This window comes from Camelina sativa, chromosome 15, assembly GCF_000633955.1.
Source record: "Camelina sativa cultivar DH55 chromosome 15, Cs, whole genome shotgun sequence".
NCBI lineage: Eukaryota > Viridiplantae > Streptophyta > Magnoliopsida > Brassicales > Brassicaceae > Camelina > Camelina sativa.
Window position 1 is genome coordinate 2,494,585 of NC_025699.1, and position 16,022 is coordinate 2,510,606.

Genomic DNA, 16,022 nt, shown 5'->3' on the forward strand with positions numbered 1-16,022 from the left:
CTGTTGTATTCTTGCAACAAGGTCATTGAGATCTTCAACGGAAGGGGTATTCTCATAGTTGTGCGATGAAACAATTACTCTGAAATTCTCAGGCTTCTTTCCTTCAATCGATCTGATGAACTCAGTTGCAATCTTAACAATGCGAACATAAGAGTAAAGAGAAACTGATAAGCTAGCATCAAAAGCACCTTCTGAATACCAAAATTCATCAGTTTATACAACGCTAACCTGAAGTTCAACATCAACGTAATCAGCTCCCAACTCCATGGCCAACCGGAGCACATCCTGTCGCTCCTTCTCATCACCTCCATATTGACCACCTTCCCATTTTGGCCTAAAAAGCAGAACATAATACCAAAAAAAAAAAAAAACTTTTACTCTACAAAGGGAAAGAAGACACCACCAGGAAGTTCCATATCAAACATTAAATAAAGTGTCAAGCTTTGAACACACAAAACAAACCTGTAGGTGAATAGAGTAGGCAGAGGAGATTTCTTTATAATGGTAGTAAGATCCTTAAGAGGGTTGAAATCCTTAAGCCAATCTAATCGAACTTCAACCAAGTCAGCACCCAATTCCTGTGCTTTGAAAGTTTCAAGCACCATCATATCTATTGAATCCGCCATCACTGGAGCACAAATCAAGCTCGGATTTTTCACAATTTCTTGACTTCCTATCTCCACTTCCGTGGAATTTGAAGCCACCTAAAGGGTCACACAGAACAGAACAAGGATATAAATTCCCACACTCTAGATAAAGTTTCGTCTTTTCAGTTCTATACATATAGTTTCAAACTCAGAGCAGAACAAAATCTGAACATCAAAAGTCTTCTAATTGAACATCAAAAAGGAAGAAGATTTAACTAACATAGACGTTGGAGGGTTCCATGCTTCGCCGGCGCCGGTGATCGGATAACAAAACGGGAAGCGGCACACTCCTGGTTTGCAGGGAAAAGAACTCGGCGGAGAAGGTATTGGATTTGAAGCGGAGAGAAGAATCGGCGGCGGAGAAATTGAGGTTGGCGGCGGAGGTAGGTGAGCGTCGTGGATTAGAAGAGAGGAGACGCGGAGAGTAGGTGAGACGAGAAGAAGCAGCCATTGTGGGAAGAGACGTCAAACAAAAAAAGCTAACGGGGACCCTTTGGTTGCCTCTTTTGCAAATATTTTGACAGATTCTTAAATTTTGGTTTTTTTTATACGCTGCAATATAAATGTTAGGTGGCTTTTCTAGTTTCGGAGTTGGTGTGTAGGCCTTAGTGGTGATGGATCATTTGTGGATAAACATAATTCTATTTTTTATTCAGATATTTCTCCTTTTTATGTAACTTTGTTTTTTCAGCTTCGATCAAGTTAGTCCTCATAAGAAAATTCAAAATTTGTAATCAGAAAATTCAAAATATGTAATTCAAAAGAATGTTTGAAATGTCACAAAAGTTTAGAGTGTGATGTTTCAGAATTAAAGGTTTGTTGGTTCAACTCTGTAAACTCAGTAGAGCATTCAGTACCATAACTATAACAGTTGGGCATGCAATGCTGTATATATAAAACTCGGCTTGTTTTCGCATTTCATGGGCCCAAAGAAGCATATAAAATGGGCTTTTGTGATTGTTCGGGCTCATTAGTCTCTCTCTCTCTATATATCAGTTGTTCACAAACGAAAGCTTTTGATTATCTCACAACTATTAAATTTGATTTGGTTCGGTTTGATTACGTATTCTTTTGACTGGTTTCGAATCGAATTACCGATATTGGATAATGGATACCACTATCTAAAAAAGTAAACAAAACCTTTAAGCAAACTCACTCACATTCAAAAAGAGATATCATTAAAACCAGCAACCCCAAAGAAACATTCTCACACCACAAAGCTTTTTTAATTTTTTTACTCGCCAACAAACTTTGGTACAAAAGACAACAAAATATTTGGTTTGGAACAACCCTTTACACTGTACTTCTTATTTGAACATCCAACAACAAACTTTTAATCACTCTTGCTTAGTAATCCGGTTTATCATTTGTATTAGTTGAGTTCGATTTATTTATCAAGTACTACACATATAACCAAAGAAAAAAAAATTGGTAGTCCATTTCATTTGCATGTATTGAGAAAACTGATTATGTGCAATATACATATAGCAGCTTCTACTCCCTCCTCAAGATTTCAACAATAATATTTTCTTTTCCACCGAACACATCCTTTCAGTTAAAAAAATACTAATCAACTTTTTTAGAAAAGGTGAGACAGATTTCAATTAAAAAAAAAATCTAATATTTTACTATTAGAGCTAAAAGATTTCTTTTAAAGAGACAGTATCATTACAACACAAAATGCTGATGAGTAGAGTGAGAGAGAGAGAAAGACAACCTCAAACCAAAAAAAAAGAAGACAAGCTTTGATTTGTTCATCATTACAGTAACAAAAAGATGGCTTCATCTATAATGCTAACACTCATCACCTTCACCTTCATCTCTCTCTCCTCAACACTTTCCATCTCTTCCCTGACGACAAACACGATCCCTTCTTCCCCAACAATCTCTCCCTTTGATCAACAGATCTCGCCGGAGATCGCTCCTCTCCTCCCTTCCCCTGCCGTCTCCTCCACTACTCAAACCATCCCTTCTTCTTCAACACTTCCCCAACCAGAAAACGACGACGTTCTCGCCGATCCTGATCCCGCCTTCGCTCCCTCCGCTTCTCCACCGCTTTCTTCTCTTGCTACTCCGTCTTCTCAAGCTCCTCAAGTTCTACTCTCCGTCGTCTTCGCCGCCGCCTCGTGTTTCTCGCTCCGTCTTCTTGCCGTTTCAGCTTTATAGGTCATTTATATTTTAGACCCACGTACGTATTTGTTTTCATGAGTTTTATATGTCCAAAACATATTTGTATTTCTCGAATAAACATTTATTTCTAGTCAAAACAAACATTTACAGTTTACTAGTCGTATATTTATTTTGTCTTCCAAATAATATTTTGTTACAATCTATGAGTAAAGCGTTAGTAAATCACATAATTGATGCATAATTAACTAATTAATTGGAAATTTTGAATAAATATCTAATCTACCATTAAGTAATTCACATACAAACAACACACTTTGATAACTTTTTTTCTTTCTTTCTTTTCACTTCATCTATATTTGTTTATGCAGTTGCTTTATTTTGTTTTTTTTGCTAGTTAAAGAACCTTTTGAAAAAGTAGAAATAACGTTTCAAAATAAAGTTTCATATGCTTTACAGTCTATTGTTCTCAGTAGTATCAACTTTTAAATCAAACTGTTCTCACTCAGTACTGTTTATATGCAATTGAATCCATAGGTATGCAAATAACAATGGAGTTATATATAGACAGAAAAATGGTCTACAATAATCAATTCTTAATATAGGGATTTATAGCCACTATAAATAAAATTACACGCAATTTTTATGTATTTAGACTTTAGAGACTGTCTTATAAGACTACTCGTTGTAGATATCCTCTTCAAATCCTTTTAGTTATTTTACCAGTTGTTTAATGGTTATTTGGTCTTGATCTTGAGTTGAGACGTGTATAGGAATTGAAAGACGTGTTTAGTGAATCCTACTATATTAATTGAGAAGTACAAATATGAAACTAACCTTAAATGTATAAAAAATTACATTCAATTGCCATTAGAAAAACTTAATTAAGATTAATAAATTAATTAAATAAATATAATTAATTAAAAAACGAAAATTAGGAATACATTAAATAAAATAAATTGTAGAAAAGTAAAAAAAAATCTTTCAGAATCAAAACTAATCCGTATTAACAAAAAAAATTAACAGCTAAGATTTTAAAAATCTAATCAAATAAAATCTACAACTACAAATTTTATCCTACTATATTAATTGAGAAGTATAAATATGAAACTAACCTTAAAACGTGTAAAAAATACATTCAATTGTCATTAAAAAAATAATTAACTAATTAATTAAATAAATAAAATTAATTAAAAAATGAAAATTGGGGACACATAAAATAAAATAAATTGTAGAAAAGTAAGAAAAATCTATTAGAATCAAAACTAATTCGTACTTAAGAAAAAATTAACAGGTAAGATTTTAAAAACCAAATCGAAAAAAATATACAGCTACAAATTTTATCAAAAAAATTTCCACCACAGGTTAAAATTATTACAGACAAAAAAAAAAGCCACAGAAAAAAAACAATAAATGTTGTTTTCAAAGATACTTTTTAGAACTTTTACTAGCTATATTTAGTTTCTCTTTTTTACATTTTAGTAAGGATTGTGTATTTACAGGTTTTCAATAACATTTTTAAAATACAAAAATTATAATATAAGCAAACCAAATTTTTAATCACAAACTATTATAAATAACATAATAATAAAATCAATTATTACAAATTTTTATTAAAATAATGTTCAGCCCGCGGTTCTCCGCGGGTTAATACCTAGTTAATAACGTATTTAAGTATATTGCAATATTGCAAAATTCCTAAAATGCCAGAAGGCTAGAGGCGCATGCATGTGAGTTACTGCATAATGCAAAAGCAAGAACAAAAAAAAAAGCTGCCTTCTTCTCTTGTCCGACGCTTTATTTTGTTTCCGGGATTTCTTAATGCCATAACAACAATAACGGATCAGAAATGGTTTCAATATTAAATTTATATTTAGGTGAAAAAAGAATATATAAAGGACGTTTCTTTGTTTTCACATCATATATTTAGGGTTTTAGTTTATGCGTGACAGATTGTAATAATGTCACTATATATAATAGGTTGAGACCCACTCACTTAGTTTGTCCTTAGTGGGAAGACAAAGATATTAAGCAAGCAAATATATATTATTGTATTTGGTAATTTCGAATTCGTCAACAAGTTTCCTGCAGAATTATGAACATTAGAAGATTAATTTGTATGTAATGTTTGTTTAAGAAGTATGTACGAGAAAGTGTACACAAACTTTAAAGAAAATTCATACCAAAGGAAAAAAAAAAAAAAAAAAAAAAAAAAAAAAAAAAAAAANAAAAAAAAAACTTGAAAGAAAACGACCCCCAACGCAAACGGCGTATCTCAAAACGTAGCCGCTAACGTCTACGTTGATTGGGGTGGACAGTGTTACTCAAGTCATTCTCACAAGTCACCCTATATCAGTCACAGTCCCTAAAATTACAATTTTACAACAAAACCGCTAAACCAAACACCCAAAAACCAAACCACAAAAATTGGACCGGCTCTTACAAAACCAAAATCAAACCGATCGAAGAAAAAAAACCACATCAAAATGCGCCCATATAGCAAAAACCATTGTACCAAAACTGGAGGCAAAAAATGAGAGCCGTAAACGCGATCATCTAGTCAAAGATCTTTACCCACATTAATATGGTCCGTCAAGGTTCACCGTTTTGTTCCTTGATTTCTACTCCTTCACTCCACTGCCGGATACTTGTCTCAACTGGTGAACCCGGAACGACAGGAGAAACTCCTCTGCCGCCAAAAATGCGACGCATAACAGCGTTATCGAATTTCCTCCAGTAGTGATGAATGGCTCGGGACGGAGTTTTCAAGAACATTTTAAAGGTGATCGGTTGATCAATGTGGTCATAATACGGGTCATAGATACTATCACCATTGAGGAGCGGGTCCTGTAAAGAAGATCCCGGTGTGATCTGCAGCGCGGTCGTGGAGGACCGTTTTGATGAAGGGTGCAAGTGTTTTACTAACGGTTTGGTTAGCAAACCAAACACCTGCCAAAAAAGGTAAGAGATGATTAGGATAAATACCTTGTTACATATTCGTTTTATTTTTGTCTAATATGTTCAATTACGTGTTGGATTGGTTAAACCCGATTTGACTTTACTAGGATGCAAACCGGTTTGCGCAAAGAGTTGAAACGTACCACAGTACTGAAAAGAACAACGGTAATGGTGCTGGTGATCATGATAGCGTTTCCAAGAACCTTAGTGTGTCCTGAAGTTGTGAACTATATATGATGTAAGAGAGAGAGAAAGAAGAGACTAGTGAGAACTTATTGAAACCCAAAGATCGTTATAATAGGTTTTTTTCTTTGTTTCTTGTAGTTCACGGATCAAAACCTGGTTATAAGCAAGAGCCATTGACACTGCACCACGCATCAGACCAGCCCACCAAATGGTTACTTGTTTCTTCCAATCTAATTTCTCATCTGGTGACTTTGTCAAATTAGACAAGAAGGATAATGGGAACACAAACGCAGCACGACCCAGAAGAATAAGCCCTAGAAGTATCGAACTCACTCCAATCGACTGACCAGGACTGCGCAAAGTAGTGTTGAAGCAAGATCACTATAATGAATTAACGAAAGCAAATTGTACATATTTTCATTTGACACACTGTAGAAAGTCTCACCTGTCGCGTACAACGTCCCATTTCTCAATATCGAGAGCATCCATTCCAACGTAAAGGAAGATAAAAATCTCAGCTAGAAATGACAATGCAGCAAAAGTGTGTCTACGCCAAGAAAAATATATTTATTTTAGTCAACCAATTTCACCAGATAGAGATTTCTGTAATTATTATTAGAAGAAAAAAACTTACTTTGTGGTAACTTTTGATTTATCTGTTACATTGTGCCATGTATAGTGAGACATAACAATCCCGCAGAAGAACACAGTCAAGATTGAGCTTAAGTGGAATAGCTGCAAAGGAAAAATATTTCATGATTTCATTTTAATTTGTCTTGGTGAGAAAGTAGCAAAAACCTTGCTTCGTTAATTATCATATTTGTCTCTTTACCTCTGCCAGCATATATGATAAGTAAGCCAGTAGCATCATAAGTGCAACTTCACGATCAGTAGAGTGCCTGATTTAACCAAAAAATAAAGTAAAACTATTAAAGAAAGAACGTAACTAACAAAGCATAGATTTATCAAGAACTAACCAAAAAAGAAAGTCATGTATATTAATATAACGATCCATAAACACGCAACATACCTTCCAATATAGAGCTTCTTCATAATGAAAGCACTGAGCAATCCAGCCTGAAAAAGAAATTGAGTAAGAACTTTTCTGGTTAACTCCAAATTCTAGTGCTGAAATTTGAGGAGAAGAGAGAAAGAAGCGTACTCCAACACCAAGGGCTGTGCTTAAGATGAAGAGATAAAAGAAGTTTCCAGCAAACTCCAAAGCTATGGTTGAATTGATGTTTGTGAGATCAAATCTCTGTATGGCGTTGAAGAGCACGACTGATGTTGCATCGTTCACTACACCTTCTCCAAAGACCAGACTGTACAAGAGAGGTGTGTCGTCTTGATTAAGCACCTAGATTATTTAACAAAGAGGGTTTGTTAATTCTTGATTAGCAAATGTAGTAGAATAATATATTCGAATGTTGCATAAGCTTACTTGCAAAGTGCAAACAGAGTCTGTAGCAGAGAATATTGCTCCAATTGCTACAAATCAAAATAGACTAATTAAGCGGATGCGACACTTAAGTGAGAGCAATAAAGCAGAAAGAGTTTTGGTTACCTAGATAATCCGATATGGTGAGATCTCCGATATTCATTTTCTCGAAAAAGTGTTTAGCACCTAACCAAAAACAAAACCGGAAAATATCATCAAAATATATCAAGACTGATGACTTTGAAATTTAGGAGTTAATAATTGAGATTTTTGTTTTACCTAATGATATGATAACAAATGAAATGAGAGTACCAATAGCACCAAAAAACATAATGGTCGTGAAGTTGCGGAAAAATTGCTTCTTCTTTACCTGAAACCTGAAGAAAAACCAAAACAAAAATGTGTTGTTCATCAAGTGAACCGGTTTTTCAATTGAACATAACCGGTTTAACATGAAATTTAAAAGAAGAAGAAGAAGAAAAACTTACCCAGCGTTGAATATAATGGGTGGAAGAAGATAAATGAAGAAGAGATCTTCACTAAACACAAGAATCCTTGAGCTCTTGCCTCCACTTATAAGCAAGATCACAATACCAGTACATGAACCCTAGTTTGCGTATAATTCATAATACTTATTAGAATTGTTTGTAACCAATAAAGTCTATGTGTGTACTTTGGGGACAAAAACAAATAATAATAGTAATAAAAAAAGAAAGCTTACGATGATAAGAGCTGTGATAGACTCATTCATCCAGCGAGTCTCCTCGAGTAAGTGACCGAGCACGATGCAAGCGCAAAGCAAAGCAACGAACAAGTTCATGGAGACAACTGATGCGTGATCTGACCCTAACAGAGTCTCTGTTTTTTCCAGCATTGTGCTTAATCCAATCACCATTATTTTTTGCAAAATCTCAGCGTTTTGAGTATATATTCTCCTAAAACAAAACACGAAACGTGATTTAGTGCATTAGATTTATGATTCCAATTTTAGCCGCCGTGAAATATTCAAAAAATCAAGAAAATTTCCGCAAAAGGGAAAAAAATAACAAAAACATTCCAAAATCATAACTCCACCATAATCATCAAGATTTTGAATCCATATCTCAATATCATGGAATTGGTTATGGTGAAAACCCAAGAAATTGTGAAAAAACTTTCTTGAACAGTAAAAGAATCTGAAAAGTACACACACAAACCTTGTTGTAAAGAGATTCGAACGATCAAATGATTCTCTTTGGTCGTAGAGAGAGAGAGAGAGATGTTACAGTTCTGTTAAGGGACAGCAAAGAGACGAAGACGAGAGACCGCCAAAGATGGCCCTATATAAATTTTTTTAGCAGAGAAGCCATTAAAAGCCAAGTGGAAGAGAGAGAGGTCAACGCTTTTTTAAAAAAAATCTCACTTGAGCTAATCTCTAACCGTCGAAATATCCATCTCAAGAAATTTATTCCAAATGGACGGTTGAGATGATTTGTTACACTTACACCCCCGTTGTTATGACCGTATCTGTGGAATTAGCTCATTGGTTATGATGTTGTCGTGTTAAAGATTACATATCAAAACAACAGAGGGGAACAACACGCTTTTATCTTTTTCCCCCTATTTTTAATGACTTTATGACCAAATAAAAGTGTTTTGATGTACCAATAAAGAAATAATCCTAAATTTATGTGAGAGTAATTAAGTTTTTAACCAGTTTCAGGAAATTGACCCCGTACCAGAATATCTAGTTATACTAATTGTGATGGAAATGTTCTTCCGTCTTAAGACGTTTACTTGATAAAATATTAGCCTAGCCGAGTCTTTTTTATAAGGTTTATGAAACTGGTTGTCATGCTAAAATTAAAACTACTTTATTAAAGAATTTCCTGGCAATATACATATGTTAATGTTATGAAGTACTAATTTATCTTTGGATGTAGTAGAGGTCTCTTTTATGACATCAACTAAAGTCTATATTTAAAAAGAGTGCTATTCATCATTTCAAGAAATAGCTTTTGTGATTTTGAATAATACTTTGTCGCCCAGGTGTTTCTTTTTTCTCATACTATTCTTTGTTGTCCTTGCACTCAGAGAGAGGGCGCAAAAGCCAATTCTCGTGTACCCGTCTCGGGGTGAATATGATGAAAGGTTCATCATTAAATCAATTTATTAATCGCGTAAACTCCTTTCCATCTTCAAAACCTTTTAATATTAAAATGAACCCTTCATCTCCGATATATGGTTTAGATATGCAATTCATCTTCGGATAAAATATCAAAAATGGATAGAAAATTATGATACAAAAGAAATCAAAATTCATCTTGAAACAGAGATGTTAAATTACTACGTATAGTACTAGTATTTTCCAAAGCCATTGGGATGCTTAACTGGATGATCAAATGTTACTTTAACCAATCCCATGGATATTGAAACATTTAACTGCAAATTCATTATAGTAGTGGCCAGTGGGTCAAACATGTGACCCTTTAATATGGCAATTTGAATGCCTCGTGCTCTGCGTTTGTGCCTCCGTTCTACACTATTATCCTAGTTGGAGTATTACTTTTCGTTTAAGGCGCCACATGAATACATGATACACACACATGTTACACGTATAATAATAGTATACATCATGGTCACAGTTTCGAAGTTTACTTAAGAAAACCATGGAATCTATACCTACAAATGAAAGATAACGAATCTATAGTTTAGTTACGGACTTGGATTCTTTAGTTTTTGTTTTCTTACGAGGGACAGGAAGAAAGCAAAGGAATGAATTAGAACAAGAAACGAATCATGATGATAATAGACACATTAATGACCTCCACATTATGGCCGGTTTAAAAGTATCTTTTCATTAAAACAAACAGTTGAATGCTAAAGATTTTGAAAATTTAGTATTCCAGTCGGAGTAGTAAAAATAATCCTACTATATTAATTGGGAAGTACAAATATGAAACTAACTTTAAAATATGTAAAAAATTACATTCAATTGTCATTAGAAAAACTTAATTAAGATTGATTAATTAATTAAATATATATAATTAAATAAAAACGAAAATTGGGGACACATAAAATAAAATACATTGTAGGAAAGCTAAAAAAAGATCTATTAGAATCAGAACTAATTTGTACTTAAAAAAATAAACAGCTAATATTCTAAAAATCTAATCGAATAAAATCTATATAACCATAAATTTTATCAAAAAACATTTCTAACATGGGTTAAAATTTTCAACAAACATTTTTAAAATATAAAAATTTTAATATATAAAAATTTTAATATAAGCAAACTGAATTTTTAATCACGAATCATTATAAATAACATAATAACAAAATAAATTATTACAAATTTTCATAAAAAAAATTTAGCCCACGGTTTTCCGCGGGTTAGTACGTAGTAATACTATGAATACAATATACTATACAATACCAGCTAGTATATAAAATAGGTTAATATCATATTCTTACCAAAATTCTCAGATTTATCAGTTATATCATCCTTATCCTATCACAGAATCATTTTTATTTTATAGTTCCCCAAAAAAAAAGAATTAATTAAAAAAAAAAAAAAAAAAAAAAAAAAAAAAANAGAATACAAATTACTATCTAAGAAGCGGTAAGAAGAAGAAGAAGAAGAAGAAGAAGAAGTTGAGAAAACGCCTCCATCCATTATTATTGATTGTGTTGGAATCTTGTTCGCGTCTCTCAAACAAACAAACACTTCTCCCAACTTCTTTCTTCACCCCACCCCACACCCACCCAACCTCAAATGATTCTCCCTTGACCAAACCCCAGATCATGTTTTTCATCTCTTAAAACCCCTTTATAGATAGATAGATCTCACCGCCATGACGATCCGGACTTTGATCCAGGAAATGCGGTCAAGACCACACCGTGTGGTCCACGACGCCGCTTCGATTCCTACTGTTTCAGACTCTTTCAGCTGGGAGGAGCTTCCAGAGGAGCTGCTCAGAGAAATCCTGATTAGGGTTGAGACTGCTGACGGCGGCGATTGGCCTTCACGAAAAAACGTGGTGGCTTGCGCCGGCGTTTGCCGTAGTTGGAGGATTCTCACCAAGGAGATTGTAGCTTTCCCTGAATTCTCCTCTAAATTGACTTTCCCCACCTCCCTCAAGCAGGTTCTCTCTTAAAAGTTTCGATTTTTATTTAGTGTTAAGTGATGAAATTGAAACATAAAAATCGAGACTTTGATTCTCATTGTGAAGGGTTTGGTGCTTTTGATTGTGTTCTATGTAGCCTGGTCCAAGGGATTCTCTGGTTCAATGTTTCATACTACGTAATCGGAATACGCAATCGTATCATCTCTATCTCGGATTAACCAACTGTAAGCTAACTCTGTTTCTTCTTCTATATTTAAAAGAGATTACTTTGTTTCAGAGTTCTGAGATTGTTGACAAAGGCCACTCTTTTTTTTTATACTCTGGCAGCTTTGACGGGTAACGGGAAATTTCTTCTTGCTGCTTCTAAGCTAAAGCGGGCAACTTGTACTGATTACATCATCTCTTTGCGTTCAGACGATATGTCAAAGAGAAGCAATGTTTATCTAGGGAGAGTGAGGTATGCATATTAACTTGTTTTGAGAGAGTAGTACAACAAAGATTCTAGCTTTATGAGTTATAGTTGGGTTGTGAGCATTAGATTATGAGATGGTAAAGTATTGAATCGGAACCCAACTTCTTCAAAGCTATTAAAGTATGTTAACTGTGTCTAAACCTCTTATTGTTATTGCAAGATCAAACTTCCTTGGAACAAAATTCACGGTCTTTGATGGTAATCTGACGGCACAGACTGGAGCAGCCAAGATGCAGAAGAGCCGTTCTTCTAATCTCATCAAAGTTTCACCTAGAGTTCCTCAGGGAAGTTACCCCATCGCTCACATTTCATACGAGTTAAACGGCTTAGGTTCTCGGTAAACAATTTCCACATTCGAAAGTGAAAATCTTGCAAGTTTTGTCTATTGTGATTTTTACAATCTCTTCATGGTATACAAATAACAGGGGACCAAGAAGAATGCGTTGCATTATGGATACAATACCTATGAGCATTGTGGAGACCCGGGGAGGAGTAGCTTCAACGTCCATAAGCTCATTTTCCATCCGTCCATCACCGTTGTTGAGATCTCATTCAAAACCGGTGCGCAGCAATAGTGCATCTTGCAGCGACTCAGGCAACAACCTTAGAGACCCACCGTTGGTGCTGAGTAACAAGACTCCACGATGGCACGAGCAGCTACAATGTTGGTGCTTAAATTTCCATGGTCGAGTCACAGTTGCTTCGGTTAAAAACTTTCAGCTTGTGGCGGTTAGCGATTGTGAAACAGGACAGCCGTCTGAAAGGATCATACTCCAGTTTGGGAAAGTTGGCAAGGACATGTTCACCATGGATTATGGATATCCGATTTCTGCGTTTCAAGCGTTTGCAATTTGCCTGAGCAGTTTTGAAACCAGAATCGCCTGTGAATGAATTATGAAGAGACTAACCTTAATTCACCTTCATGTACTCGTTGTTGTGGTCTGTAGACTAGATGGTCAAAAATCTCAGGATCGTGATAGTTTTCTCTTGACTTCTCGTGACATTTTATATATTTCTGTAGTATTTATTTGTCTTTGCTGCAAAGAGGCTTACCTAAAATAGGCAAACGTTACATCCTTTTGTGAAATTTACAAATAAAAATTATTTACTCTGCTGTAGAAGATTTGTAATCAATCTCTCTCTCAGAGAGCTTCGGGTTTTAGTTCACAGGAAAGGTTTGGTTTACTCTGTATCTACTGTGACTCAAGCGGCTTGCAAACCGGGTCGTGGATTTAACCTGCGCTTTCTGATTAGAAAAAAGTCGGATCTGAAATTTAACCGGTTCTGTTTTTTTTTTTTTTTTTTTTTTTTTTTTTTNTTCCATTTTTTATTGTCTGAGTCTAGTCCCAACCTCACAATTAGGTTTGTGGTGGAGCTCTGTTTGATTTTCTGAGGTATTACTGATGTATATTATCTCACATAGGGTAAAATATAGGAGTTGGAGGCTACAATGTAGAAAGTGAAGACTCCAAGCAGAGCAACTGCTATGATAATGTAGAGGCTCTATAAGCAAAGCAACTTCTACGACATAAGTAACAAGGGACGACTCCACTCCATTACTACATATCAATTAATAACGAATAAACCAAATCAGACACACACACTGCACACGTTACAAGATGGAATTAAGCTTTGTTTATGGAGTTCTCTTGGAAAGAGCTGAGCAAATGGATAAAAGTAGAAGCAGAAAAGAAGCAAATAGAGATGAGGCAAGCGAAGTTGCAAGGTAACGACAAAACTTGTCGTAGACATTACAAATCTTATTCCAGCCAACGTCTTCGTTTCCTTTCAATGCAAATCCTCCCGCCGTTCCCGTCGCAAACGCCAAAATCCCCAGCATCACCTATTCATAGTATGTATATACCGAATTATATATTGAAAGCCCTAACTTGGACCAGAGGATTCAAAGTTACTTGTAAAATAAGCTACCGTGTCTAAGGAGGTTATGTAAACGGAGATCTGTGCAGTGAATTCATGTCTCAAGAGTAAAGAGATGGAGACAAGTGTTGAGATTAAAGCATAGAAACTAGCCACCACAAGTGCCACCACAAGGAATCTGCATTAGCCAACATGCAACAATTTCGAGTTTAAACTAACAAGCCGTTCCTTGATTATGATCATAAGTCATAACATGGAGGAAGAAACGAACATGAAAGCGGGAGATTCTTTGAACTCGGCAGAGACAGGAGCCGGAGATGGAACTCCGGGGATCTGAGTCATTTCGGTCTGGTCGCTGGTCACCATTACTATAAGAGCAGTCAGAGTGGCGGAGAAAAGAAGAACTCTTGTTATCACATCTATCTTCCGGAAACCTAAAAAACTGGCGCATGAAGATGGTGGTGGTGGTGGTAGTAGTACTAGTGCAGCGGACTCCGGAATTGGTTCAGATTTGCCGACTTCTGGGTCGGGGTTCCCTATAGATGCCATCAGATGATTTATATCTTTTTGTGGTTAAGTTTGGACTATGTGTTACAAAATTGGGCGCTACATATATAGTCCCGGCCGGTGATGATGAGTTGTAATTACCCTCACGCCAAGAAATGAATTTATATATCAATTATGGAGTGTAAAATATATATTTTTGAAATTAATTATTGTAATCTGATCAATTAATAAAAGTATTTTCTTTTGTACTCTGCAAACACCTTTTGACAAATACATTAGATGTTGTAGTTTCATTTTAAAGTTGTACGTATATAGTTGTGGATACTATAGATACAAATACAATGGAACGTGTTAGGCCAACCCCGGGAAGGTTGAGGAAATTGGGCGACGATAATCAAGATGGTAAAAGCAAAATCGTATAAAAGTAATTAAGGAACATTAGGGAGTGGTTAAACAATCATCTGCAAGAAAAATATCTAATTTTATATATGCTCTTAGGTATCACTTTGCTTTCTACTTGTGGCTGTAAAAAACATTATTAAACTGCAAGAAACAAAAGTCTATTAGCATTATTACCACTTCTCAAACATATTATATAGTCCAGTAACATGCTTAAACCATGGATCATAAAACTATTTCGGATACTATATATATAGTCGAAAGAGAGACCAGGTTGTCTAGACTCCAAAGCAAAATCACCAAATTTTATACCAAGAAATTGGGAGACAGTGACACACAAGTCAAGAATAACACAAAAAGTCAAACAGAACAGTAATAATATATGCTAATCGGGCTTGGGATTGGGCTGTAAGGATCCATTAAGCTTATTTTTGTGACCTAACGAAGTCCATCTAAAGCCCGGGAATATTCCAAAACTCTCTTGCTCAGTTGGCGGGTAATTCCTATTCGACGAAGCGAATGGGTACATCGTAGCCATAGATTTAATAAACCTAATCAACGATCATAAATAACCCTGAAGCTTCGGTCGTTTCGGAGGGTCTTCACTTAGCAATTTGTATCTCGAAATTGTCACTTTTTTTTTTTATTTTACTTTCCCAGAAGCGAACCCTCGATCTCAAAGGCGAAACCTGATTCGTAGCTTTTTCCATGGCGAGGATTTCGAATTCCGATGAGGCTTTCTCGTCTGAGGAGGAAGAGGAGCGGGTTAAGGAAAACGAAGAAGTAGAAGACGAGGAGGAGCTCGAGGCTGTTGCTCGTTCTTCTGGCTCCGACGATGACGAAGTAGCCCCCGCTGACGAATCCCCACTCTCCGACGGAGAAGCCGCCCCTATGGAAGACGATTACGAGGTAATTGCAGGCTGATTTCGTTTCCATGGCCGTGAATTTCGAATTCTCAGTGAACTCTGCGTTTTTTGTTTAAATACTTGGGATTACATTGGATTTGGCGTTCGTGTTTTCCTTCATTGTGGTAATATGGTGTATGCAGGACGAAGAAGATGAAGAAAAAGCTGAAATCAGCAAACGTGAGAAAGCCAGACTTAAGGAGATGCAGAAGNCTTAAACCATGGATCATAAAACTATTTCGGATACTATATATATAGTCGAAAGAGAGACCAGGTTGTCTAGACTCCAAAGCAAAATCACCAAATTTTATACCAAGAAATTGGGAGACAGTGACACACAAGTCAAGAATAACACAAAAAGTCAAACAGAACAGTAATAATATATGCTAATCGGGCTTG

The 16,022-nt window shown here is 35.5% G+C and overlaps 6 protein-coding genes across 6 annotated transcripts in view; 3 read left to right on the top strand and 3 right to left on the bottom strand.

Moving 5' to 3' along the window:
• LOC104744799 (bifunctional 3-dehydroquinate dehydratase/shikimate dehydrogenase, chloroplastic-like) overlaps nt 1-1,192 on the bottom strand; it is a 5,627-nt gene extending 4,435 nt beyond the window's left edge. The window contains exons 1-4 of the mRNA XM_010465904.2: nt 868-1,192; nt 463-704; nt 229-334; nt 31-132 (exon numbers count right to left, since the gene is read on the bottom strand). Of these exons, the coding sequence (XP_010464206.1) occupies nt 31-132; nt 229-334; nt 463-704; nt 868-1,098 (681 nt within the window). The 5' untranslated portion in view covers nt 1,099-1,192. The remainder of the gene's footprint in view (nt 1-30; nt 133-228; nt 335-462; nt 705-867) is intronic.
• LOC104744800 (classical arabinogalactan protein 27-like) lies at nt 2,304-2,973 on the top strand. Its single transcript, XM_010465905.2, has one exon. It carries the CDS (start codon nt 2,424-2,426, stop codon nt 2,811-2,813), a length of 390 nt encoding a protein of 129 aa, XP_010464207.1. The 5' UTR covers nt 2,304-2,423; the 3' UTR covers nt 2,814-2,973.
• Nucleotides 5,036-8,663, bottom strand: LOC104744802 (sodium/hydrogen exchanger 3). The gene is made up of 14 exons (XM_010465906.1): nt 8,553-8,663; nt 8,078-8,291; nt 7,845-7,963; nt 7,636-7,733; nt 7,483-7,542; nt 7,360-7,406; nt 7,081-7,275; nt 6,949-6,995; nt 6,751-6,817; nt 6,553-6,653; nt 6,364-6,465; nt 6,072-6,270; nt 5,876-5,959; nt 5,036-5,723 (listed from the first exon to the last, which is right to left on the bottom strand). Exons 2-14 carry the CDS (start codon nt 8,249-8,251, stop codon nt 5,367-5,369), a joined length of 1,650 nt encoding a protein of 549 aa, XP_010464208.1. The 5' UTR covers nt 8,252-8,291; nt 8,553-8,663; the 3' UTR covers nt 5,036-5,366.
• Nucleotides 10,974-13,055, top strand: LOC104744803 (tubby-like F-box protein 9). Its single transcript, XM_010465907.2, has 5 exons — nt 10,974-11,480; nt 11,599-11,686; nt 11,790-11,919; nt 12,095-12,271; nt 12,360-13,055. The coding sequence occupies exons 1-5, from the start codon at nt 11,190-11,192 to the stop codon at nt 12,823-12,825; spliced, it is 1,152 nt and encodes a 383-aa protein (XP_010464209.1). The 5' UTR covers nt 10,974-11,189; the 3' UTR covers nt 12,826-13,055.
• On the bottom strand, nt 13,505-14,408 carry LOC104744804 (CASP-like protein 1D2). The gene is made up of 3 exons (XM_010465908.1): nt 14,084-14,408; nt 13,864-13,990; nt 13,505-13,777 (listed from the first exon to the last, which is right to left on the bottom strand). Exons 1-3 carry the CDS (start codon nt 14,359-14,361, stop codon nt 13,571-13,573), a joined length of 612 nt encoding a protein of 203 aa, XP_010464210.1. The 5' UTR covers nt 14,362-14,408; the 3' UTR covers nt 13,505-13,570.
• On the top strand, nt 15,314-15,841 carry LOC104748048 (ISWI chromatin-remodeling complex ATPase CHR11-like). The gene is made up of 2 exons (XM_010469742.2): nt 15,314-15,627; nt 15,767-15,841. The coding sequence occupies exons 1-2, from the start codon at nt 15,427-15,429 to the stop codon at nt 15,839-15,841; spliced, it is 276 nt and encodes a 91-aa protein (XP_010468044.1). The 5' UTR covers nt 15,314-15,426.